A 10932-nucleotide genomic window follows, 5' to 3' on the forward strand; every position below is an offset into this window, starting at 1 on the left:
CGTCGCCTACTTGGTTAAGTCTATTTAAGGATATTTTAGGATGACCTCAATCCTATAATCACACTCAGTAGGATCATCATGTAATATCACCACTACTCAGACCACATGTTATGCTCCCTGCCCATATACTCTCCAGCTAGCCTTTGGGGCTATTTCTGCAAAAGCTGCATCTGTGGTTTCCCCTCCAGCTTTCTTAGCGCTGGTCACAAGGCCAAGCATGAGTGATAAGAATGATATTTTAAACGATCTAACATCTGTTAAAAACAAAAATTAAAGTCTCATGTTACAAAAGACCTGTAGAGGACGAGCCCTATTTTAACATTTTATTTTGAAATAATTTCAAATGTACATAAAAGTCATAGAAAGAGGCTGTGGTAGCATCTGCCCAAGTATCTTGAAGTTTCTCAACCGTAGGCTGAAGATATTATGATCCTTTAATCCTTAATATTTCAGTGCATATTACCTATACACAGACTCTACCAAGTTAACTGCAGAATAACAACTAAAATCTGGGTGTTAACGTTGCTCATTATTAAAAATGATCCTCAGGTGCCATTCAATATTCCCTTCTTCTCTTACATTTCAAAATGACATACTTTCCTATTCTAAAGTATAAATAAAACAATGAATCACAAAGGCTTTCACGTCTGCTCCCCTCCCTCAAACCAAGTCTGTTGCTCAGCGTTGTCAATGGGTTTTTACCTCAGACTTTCATGTGGGACAGGTGCAGCTGTACTCAGCCGCCTCCCTCCCTCCAGCTGCAACTACTCCATCCCAAAAACGTGATGTCTGGAGTTCATTTTGTAGGAACAGTTCTCTCCTCTATCTTAATGTTTTTTTTTTTTTCTTCCCTCTTAGAAATATCCCAGGCATCCTATAAAATGGACATACCGAGGCGTGGTCATTTCTGTGACTGTTTCTTACATCTCTGCCTCCATTAAGATCACTCCTGGTCTGTACACGTGTGTCATGAGCCCTGTTATTACCTAGCACAGTGGCTACAGATACTGAATAGCATTTTGCTACAATAATAAGCCTTCACTGGGAGGCCTCCACCCCAAGTCTTCAGTGCTAGACCCGACTTAATGGATAAGACATGAAAATGATACGCTCTTCAATTTCTCCACTGCTGATGGAGGTAACCGTTACTGAAACTTTGAGGAATCTGAAAGTTTGGTACTAAGCTTTTCAAAATCAATACCTCTGCTATACGGAATGCTTAGTCAGTGGGACTTAACTTGTATTTAATTTCTACCGTTTTGAAAGCCAGTCCTCAAGATGTGGCTCCAATTTAAAACAACCTTATCTGTGTTTAACATTATTTCATTCATTAAAAAACTGCTGGGCATCAACCAAGTCCCAAACAGGCATTGACTTAGGTGCAGGGGAAACTGCGGTAAAGTCTAGTTCTCTGAGTTCACAACCCAAAGCAGGTAACAGAGAAGAAAACGACCGTTATTTTGATGTCTGCAAAGGCAGGTGTGGGAAGACACAATCCCGTCTGGTCGTGTAGTGATAGAAAAAATGCACAGGCAGGGATGTTGGAGACAGATGAAAGGGCAGGAAATACAGTCCATTGAAGCAGTCATTTTCTCTACTCCAGAACACTTTGAAAATTTCTCTACTAAAAAACAATGCTTGCCTCCTCTAGGGGATTCTATCTGGGGAAGCTTTTTTAAGGGGTTGCAATTTGGAGCAGCTTCTAAGCCGGGACTCACTTTCCCGTCATGGGGGATGAGCTAGCACTATTAAAATCGAAGCAAATCCGAGAAGTGTAGGAAAGCCACTGAGATTGGAAAACCCACGTGAGGTGTGGTCTGGGCCAGTCTGAATGGACACTGGGGAATCACCTCCTCAGAGGTTTTGTGAGAACATCCTCCTTAGTTCCGGTTAGTGATGGGTACCAAATTGAACGTCTACAAAAGCTAACAAAATTGTCAGGTTAATTTAGGTGAGGAGAACGTACGTTTTTCCACTTGGTGGAAGTTAGAAGTTTCAGTAATAGGCTAATTTTTTTTTACTTTAATATATACTACCATGACGTCACTGCTGTAACGGGCTGGAGCCCCTCTTCCGTTTCGAGAGACCTGCTGCCCTCTCCACCTTCGGCGTCCTCAGCCTCCTCCCACTCCAAGACCTCCAAAGTCCCAGCCATTCCCTCCGTGGGGGTCTGCGCATGTGCCTTAGAAGATTGGGAAGAAAAGCATGGGGGAGGGCCTACACGCATGCGTACAGTGTACATTATGGGGGAGGCGTTGAGGGAGGACTGACTCCCCGCGCCCGCTCAGCCAGGAGGCTGGAAGGCTAAACAGGGATAGAACTAGGGTGGTGGGTAGTTGGGGTGGGTTGCACACAGGGACTCTTAAAGGGCTCTCCCTCTTTGGGTGATGCTGCTGCAAGCTGCGCAATCTAGAACAGATAATGCACAGGCTGGTCGGCGGTTTCGTTTACACAGCCCCACCAAACGTCTAGGAAGTTATCTCCAACTCACTCGAGAGTAAAACAAAAGTGCATCTTTCCTGGATCCCAGCCGCCGTGTGAAATCAGGTGCCATATGTGCCGTTACACAGGTGGACACCGGCGGCCACTGTCTTACCTTTAGAAACAGCCCAAATTGGTGGAGTTTTTTGGTAGGAAGAAAAATGCAAAGTACATGAAGGGCTGAGGAACGTCTTTTGGGGGCTCAGCTTTAGGCCCTTTGCGTACACTTTACTTTAAATACTTAGGCTGGTTCCAGGCACAGGCTGGCCCTGCATTCCCAATTCTAGAACCCCTGTGGGTCACCCCCCCACCCAGCCACCCTGAGGACACATCTCAACCCAGCCCCAGCTGTGCTCCTGGAGCCTGGGAGATGGCCTTGGTAGAAGGTGGTGTTCCGGTGAGCAGGTGGATTTCTGAAGCAGGCTAGGAAGGGCCAGCTGCTGCCCTGGAGTCATTCAAGTTGAGGAGGCGAGGCAGAGGAGAGAAGCCTTTGAGTTCTCCAGAGGTGGAGGTGCATGAGGGGGCTGGGAGAGCTGGCCAGGCTCTTGGCTGCTGTCACCCATCTCTCATTTGCAGGCAAACCCTGAGATCTGGCCCACTGCTCAGAGAGACAGGTGCCAACCCCACACAGAACCCTGTCCACATTTCCAGGGTCGAGACAGAAGATGAACACTAAAGGTAGTGGATCCAGCAGTCACTCAGAGTCCAGTGAACAAGCCATTGTGGGGGGCTTGGTCCATGGAGGTGGCTGGGGGTGTGGAGTACTTGGGTGGGTAACGGATGAAGAGCCGGTCCTCCTCTTTCCTCACCCAGCGCAGGAGTTTCGTCACCACCAAGATGGCACCTGCCTTGGTCACCAAGGGGCTGAGGCAGGTATAGAGCTCAAATTTGGTAGTCAGCTGAGGAGAATGAAAGGAAAAAAAGTCAGATGAGACGACCCTGTCTCCCCAAACCCAGCCTGTGTGCGATTGAAACATGTTTGACGCATTTGGTGGCAACTGGGTGCTGTTCGCTAGGCTACAGCAGGCAAGTCCTATTTATTTTTATTTTATGTGTATGAGTGTATTGCCTGCATGTATGTGGGTACACCTGTGTCATGCAGTGCTGCAGAGGTCAGAAGAGGGCTTCGGATTCCCCTGGAACTAGAATTAAGGATGGTTTGTAGCTTCCATGTGGGTGCTGGGAATCGAACCTAGGTCCTCTGCAAGAGTCGTCAGTGCTCTTAAGCCTCTGAGCCATCTCTCCAGCCCGAAGTCCTATGTAGTATTGTGTCAAGGGTGGGCAACACTTCTCAGTTGGACTTAGAGGCTCAGCTGCATCAGTAACTTGAACTGAGTGATGCTGGCTCTGTGTATTTCTCAGTTTGCTTTCCCGTGGACTGGAGAGAACAGACCAACAGCACTTGATAGTCAGTGAGCAGTTACTACATACAAGGCTATTCTAAGCTCCTACCCCTGTGTTTCCATCATTTATAGCCTTGTATAACACAGAGAAGAATTCAGTTCAATCCTCACACCACTCTGAGAACTGACCCCACAGGTCACCAGCACCCTTTCTGTGCAAATCCTCTCTGCTCTTCCTGACCCAACCACATTAGCTTTTCTTTGCTGCATCTCAAACAGCCAGCCTCAGCCCTTCACAGATCTCCAGAGTCCTTCCCTCCGCGAGGGGTATTTCCCCTCTAGAGCCCAACAGCTGAGCCGACCTCCTCTCTCCACTTAGAAGGATCTCTTCAGCAAGACTTCCCCCTCACCACCTGGCTTAAGATCGCAGACCCACTATACCTTGGTTTTCAAATTTCTTTACCAAAAAGTACAAAGGCTCCTTAGCAAAATGGCCAAATCTAGGACTGATGCAGTAAATATCAAGTAAGCTGTTTTCACATGGCAACAAAGATGTGTCAGAGGGAAGGACCCAGGCTGGCTAAATCATCGTTCCCACTGGCTAAGTCAGAAACTACTACAATAGCAAAATCAATGCTAGAAAAACATACTACTGAATTAAAGAAAAATCTCAGGAGACCATATTTATATAAAATGAAAAAATTCTACAGAGAAAGTCCTGTTCTTATACTCGCGTCCCAGGCTATAAATGTAAAAAGTTAAGATGTATAGAAAGGCACCATCAAGCAGACTCCTAGTAACTGTTGCAAGTTAAAATACTTAATGCAAATTAAAATCAGTGGGGGAAAAGTATGATTTTAAAAACTCACAAAGAGGACATCAACACCACAAAGATGGAAATACTAAATTTATGGTGGAAATATGGCTGCAGACACCACCTCACCTAAGTCACCAAAGCCTACGCCAAGTGGAGCACACTGTCATGTGCATAGAAAAAGCACAGGTCACTTCTGTGGGACTCTTGCTTAGAATACTTGAACTCCATTTAATCATGGTGTCACATGGGAAAATCCCAGCTCCAGGGGCATCCACCCGCCAGTTTGTTGACCTCCTTTGAAAGTGCTAAGGCTACAAGACTGCAAAGACTGGGGAGCTGTTCCAGAATAAACCAGACCAGGGAGACACAGTAAACAAATCCACTGTGCGATCCTGGATGAGATTCTGGACCAGTAGCTGGACATGAACAGAACTGGCGGAATCTTAGCGGCCTGGAGTCTCTGGATTTGAGCGTGTTGAAACAATGCTAACTTCCTGGTTTGGCAAGTGACTGAGGTTTTGTAAGATGTTCACCTTTGGAGAAAGTGGGTCAAAGGCCTCTTTAGGGTACTTTTATACTACTTTTACAACTTCTAGGTCCAAAATTACTTGGAGAAGAAAAATTAAAAAAAAAAAAATCCTAGCCTAGGACAATGCTTGATCTACACCATTGTGCACTAAGGTATTTAATAAATTAAGAGCCTAGTGGGGAAGTTCTACTTCTCAGGGGGCTCCCTGGCCCCACCTCCCACCTCCTTCACAAGTAAGGCAGGAGCCCAGGAAGAACACCCCAGGTAGAAGTAGTTAAATTCCAGGCATGTCTGTACCATCCTAGACCTGTTTTGGTCAAGGAACACTGGGGCCTCATGGACTTGAACCATACTGCTGGAAACTGGGGAATGGGTGGGCATAGTGACTTGCTGACTGGGTCTCTTCAAAGACAAAGACCCTGTCCTGATTGCTGATGGGAGAAAAGCAAACAAATGGTAGGATTAACGCAGGGTTGCAGTGGTGACTCTCTAAGTAGTTAAAGATGCATGGTAGGGACAGTGTTGCAGACAAAGGCATAGCCTGGACAAAGCTCGGCTGTAACTGATGAGAGCTGCTAAGACAGACATACATCACAGGGAAAGGAAGTTTGCTTGAGGAAGCAGTTTACTATGGCCCTACCCAACTCACCCAGGCCAGAAGCGTCTCCTTCTCAGCCACGTGGTAAATGAGGCGCAGGGGCCGGGAGGTGCTGTGGAGGCGAGCGTGCAGGCGGTGGTACAGGTCTGACAGCCGCTGCCGCTCCTCCTCCCTGCTGTAGGGAGCTTCCAGTTCGGGGCTACAACAGAGGGAGGCAGAGGGAGGTGAGTCAAGGGCCCTCCCTATGGGCCCATCTGCTCTCTCAGTCTAGGGTTTAATTCAGTTATGAAGCTGAGCTTCCCCCATTCGACTTGAGGTTTTCCTGTGGTTGTAAGTCAAAGTGCCTCCATCAAACCAAGAAATTCCGAGTAGTGGAGTCCTTCGGGGCACTCCTTTAGGTCCCTCGTTAAGCCTCTGTCATCAGAGAACTGTCTGTTCTCTTTCAAAACCATGGCTGACTCTCTCCTAACTCACACCTGTAAGATGCTGACCCTCCCAGTTAGACAAGTCAGAGCACAGCGCACCTGGTAAACTGTGGCAACTGGCGGTGCTGGTCAGGGATGTCCAGTGGCTTATAGAGGAAGTGCCGGAGGCCAGGGGCCCCCACAGCCTGCACACTATAGGCAGGGGCATTGGCTGCAGGGCCACTGGAGAAGTTGGCAGCCTCCCCAAGGGCACGCAGGGCACCAAGGCTGTGCATCCCATCTTCAACCAAGCGCCGGCAGGCAGCCATGGCATGGAAGGCTTCACGGTTGGTGCCAAGCAGCAACAGGCAGACAGGCAGGGAATCCAGGCGAGCCACATAGGCATAGAAGAAACCATCTGGGTTGAAACGAGGCAGGCACACGGGTGCCCATGCCTCACCTGCGGCAAAGGCTGGTGCACCCACCCAGTCGAGCAGCAACTGAAGATCAGCTGGATCCAGCCGGCACTCAGCCAGCACATTCCTTTCCTGGGCTGCCGTTATCAGGCGACCGCCAACTGCCAGCACAGACAGGGCCAGGCCCGGAGCTGTGCAGCGCCGCAGTAGCGCGCCCAGGGATTCCCGCAGCGGCCGGGCCAGAGGCACACAGCGCACAGCACCCAGGAGCAGGGCGCCTGGGTCTCGCTCCACACTGTCCAGGAGCCGGTCCAGCGTGCGCTCTGAGCCGGCCAGCAGGCGACGCAGGTCATAGTTCTGCTTGTGTGCAAAGATGCGGGCTACACTTGCACGTGTCAACGTGCTCACAATCTGTGCGTGCACAGCGAGCAGTTCACCCCGCAGCTGTGCTGCAGACTGAGGAGTCCGGGACACCGCCACCAGCAGCAGTGGGCCCTGCTGCAGGAACACCAGTTTGTGGTCCTCTGGGGGAAGGAAGAGTGGGCGAGGGTAGAAGTAGACCAGAATGACCCAAGGGGTCAGACAGGACACTGTCGCCCACCGCCCACCAATTCATACAGCACCCAGCCTGAGCCTGCACACTCAATGCTAGTACAGTAAGGATCAGCTGAGGGGATCTGTACATCTGTAGAGATATGATCATCTGTTGAGTGATCAACTAGGTAACACACACAGCGTGGAGTGGGGGAGTGGCAGTTGGGTGTGTGTGTGTGATGAATCAAGGACTAGGACAAAGCCAGGTAACAACACAGCTCACCCCTTCACCCCGCCTCCACACGGTTGTGTCCTCAGGCAACCAGGGAGTCTCCTGCCAATCACTCAGAACCCAAAGAGATGGACCTCCAGTCATCCCCACTGACTCACTTCTGGTGGTTGGACAGAGACTCATGTAGAGAGACAGACAGATCTACTTATGGCTGGTTACACAGATCTCCATCCCCCTCAACCATATTCTCGGGCACTGGCCCCCGTCCTGCCTCCCTCCTCTTCACTCACCAGCATAGATGGCTCGGATGGCATCTCCTGCGCTCTGCACGAAGGACACCAGGGCTGTCATCACACCCATGGTGGCTGACAGCGCCTCCACACTACCATACCGTGAGTAGATGGGCTTGCCAGCCTCGCTCAGCACGAACACGTGCTTCCTTTGGCCACGCCAGTCCTCATCACTGGGGTCCCCGCCTTGGCCCTCAGAGTTACTCTCAGGTCCTTGAGTGACACTGCTGTCCAAAGCTGCAGTATTCCAGGGCTCACACGTTCTTGAGGGAGCCTCAGCTTGAGGCAGGGGTGAGGGGAGGCTGGGTGGCTGGTCCTTGGCCTTGGATCCTGAAAGGGAGCCGCTTGTGGCTCACCTGTTGGTGGGCTCCCAATAACCCCATGTTCTCAACAACCCATTGGACCCTTACCAGCCTGGCTCTACAATGACCCTGTATGCTGACAAATCCTCCCAGTGTCTTCCTTGCTGCTCAGTGACCCTTGGCTGGGATGTTCCTAGTCATGTCCATTAACACTTAGGCTTCACTGACTCCCCCTAACAGTCAAATAACCCAACTTGTTCCATCATTCACTGGACCCTCCATCATTCCTTTCAGCAACTACATTCCCAGGTCTCTAAGGCACCGAATTGTCTCTAAATGATCATTTATCTCCTCTTCAGTGGCTCCTCTGCAACTTCTCTGACCCCTTATTTATTCTCATGATGTCTCCTTCCCCTCAATGGCCACCAATCACTCTTGTGATTAACCACTATATACTTTCAGTTTCTCCCACCGATTGCCATTAATAGCTAACATCCAGGTCACCAGGACTCCCCTGACCACCAACCACTCCCCTATTCACTTCAATCAATACATGAACACCCCAACAAATGCATATTAACATCAGAAACACCTGGAGTCTTCAGCAACCTTCCATGTGGCTGTGACCAGCACCTTACTTTATTCAGTGTACAAGCCCTCCACTCTACCAATGACTACCATTCACTGCCACTAACAGGCTTTCATGACCTCCACTACCCTGCTCCCAAGGCAATCGCACCATTTCAACGGCAGCCCGCTTCCTGTGACTCCCACTTACTCACATTGCCACTGGTGTCCACTGACTAACCCAATGAGAATCACTGATCTGAAACCTCGTTTCTACTTTCCCCATACCCGATGACTTCATATTTCCTTAACTGTGTGCTGGTAATTCCACATTCCCAAATAGTAATTATGTTGTCTCAATAATTTGCATTACCTGTCAAGAATTCCCAAGTCCTAAAAGACCTGTTTATTCCCAGAAATGTCTGCTGGCCTTTCCCACTAACAGCCTCTAATTCCAAAGTGATTTTCCAATGATAACTTTACACACCCACTAACAATGGCAACTTCAAAGACCTGCCTACCTCTACTTATTCTCTGAATAATTTAACAACTCCTCTCCCTTAGATCATCATTAGCATCCAATGACATTTGGTTCCTTAAAGTATCCCCTAGCAACTCACTGTAGACTGGTTCTTCAATGATGTAAATGCTGAGTGTCCACTGACAGCACCAGGGACTCCCTCTGTAAGGCCCATTTAGCTCCCTAGATTCCCCAAACACTAACTTCTAAATAGCACCCTCCCCCACACACTGATTTTAATTGCCTTTCTTTCACTCAATTCTTTGTTCCAAACACCCTAAATCTCTAATGAACCTTTTTAACTCAAACAGTTACACGTTTTTCAATTCTTTAAGTTTCTAAGCACATGCCCAATACATTCTAATTTACCTACAATGGAGAGGTTTTCTCATGATAAATAAGTTCCAATGCTAAAATAGGGCTATTCCTGGACAAATTAGGACGGCCCATCTTGCTACCCTGGACCCCTCATAATAGGATGCATCTGCCCCAAACCAGAGCACTGCAACCTTATGAACAGCAGCTAACACTCACTGACTTTTTCATTTCTCTCTTGAACCAGAGAGTCCGTGACCAACTACTGACCCAGCTATGCTTCAGGATACGTCTGAGTCCCAAGACTCCTCCACTGGTCTCCCATTAATCCTCTCTCTCGCTCCCCTAAGAATCCCCGGGATTCCTTCCCAGGATCCCAGTGACGGGAGGTTATACCTGTTTCCTCCGGGTCCCCGTCGCCGGAATCCGGCGGGCTCTCCTGAACCCCTGCATTGTCTCCAGCCTCCTCACTGGGGAACTGCGGGTTCTCCAAGTCCTCTGCGCACCCGGGGGCTGGGAGAGCAGTGTCTCCTGCGGCCTCCATCTGCACATCCCTGAGGAGAAGGGGAATCGAGGGTGACGGGCAGCAAAAGAAAACTTCTTAAAAGCTTTTAGGGAGCAGCCCCCCCCCCAGACACATTCCTAGGGCTGGTTTCCCTTACGGGTTCCGACAAGACAAGACATTCAACACCTGACCAAATCCTTGCACCCTCCAGCACTTTCGGTTGGCTGAGGCTCCGCTGGGCCTTGGGAAACAAGGATGCATAAACACCTGTTCCAACCCGGTATCGCAACTGGACAGAGAGCAACACTTAAAGGAGCAGCAGCATCACACTTCCGGGTGTTGCAGGGGATATGCCACACTTCCGGAAGGGCCCCCAGACACTTCCGGTTTCCGGCTCCGTTCGCTCTCCGCGGCGGCCCGTCCCCGCCTCCCTCTGCGTCCTCTCACCGTGGAGATGGCGCGTCCCTCCCGGTCCTCCGTGGGATCTGGTTGCGAACTCAGCAACCCCTTCCCCACGCAGCCAGGGATGCGGTGAAGTGAGCAGGAGCTGCTTGGATGAGGGCTGCCGGCTGAAGGGCGTGGTCTGAAACCAGCCGATCACGAATGGTGGAGGGCGGGTCCGTTTACTTTCTCGACCAATAGGCGGGAGCCTTGCCATTTTGTCCCGCCCCACTCGGCTGTTGATTGGTGTTTGCGCCTGTCCATCCCTCCTTGACTGACATCTCCCTGGACCTAACAGAAGCCTGGAGCCCATTCCTGTCTTTGCTGGTGGATTTGGCAGCCTGAGCCCCAGGGAATAATCATGCTGGACCTACGAACGCGCAACTTCACACCATTCGCCGAGAAAGGCAGGGGTGTGTCGTAGGGTGGAGCTTGTGTTTGACGGACAGTCGCCGCTTCCAAACGGAACGCCGCGCGCAGTCTGCTCAACCTATGGGACGCGGCTGCTGGCGCAGGAGGCGGGGCTCTGAAAGGTAGGCCTGCCTCCTGCGAGTGTGGAAGGAGCCGAGGGGCGCGGCAACCTGTGCAGAAGGGGAAGCAAAGCGCAGGCTGCGGGCCTGGTCGGGACGGCGTAGACC

At 50.2% G+C, this 10932-nt stretch overlaps 1 protein-coding gene across 3 annotated transcripts; it reads right to left on the reverse strand.

The window, feature by feature from the left end:
• Positions 1-309: 309 nt before the first annotated feature.
• On the reverse strand, positions 310-10446 carry Mon1b (MON1 homolog B, secretory trafficking associated). 3 transcript variants are annotated; one of them, XM_008822948.2, is made up of 6 exons: positions 10301-10446; positions 9745-9902; positions 7645-7974; positions 6293-7112; positions 5820-5967; positions 310-3380 (listed from the first exon to the last, which is right to left on the reverse strand). In XM_008822948.2, the coding sequence occupies exons 2-6, from the start codon at positions 9890-9892 to the stop codon at positions 3180-3182; spliced, it is 1647 nt and encodes a 548-aa protein (XP_008821170.1). In that variant the 5' UTR covers positions 9893-9902; positions 10301-10446; the 3' UTR covers positions 310-3179. The 3 variants fall into 3 exon arrangements, with proteins under 3 accessions (XP_008821170.1, XP_008821171.1, XP_008821169.1); XM_008822949.3 differs by lacking the exon at positions 10301-10446 and adding an exon at positions 10121-10280; XM_008822947.3 differs by lacking the exon at positions 10301-10446 and adding an exon at positions 10040-10280.
• Between the last annotated feature and the right edge of the window lie 486 nt (positions 10447-10932).

The sequence above is a fragment of the Nannospalax galili genome, unplaced genomic scaffold (assembly GCF_000622305.1).
Source record: "Nannospalax galili isolate Female #2095 unplaced genomic scaffold, S.galili_v1.0 scaffold568, whole genome shotgun sequence".
NCBI classification, from domain to species: Eukaryota; Metazoa; Chordata; class Mammalia; order Rodentia; family Spalacidae; genus Nannospalax; species Nannospalax galili.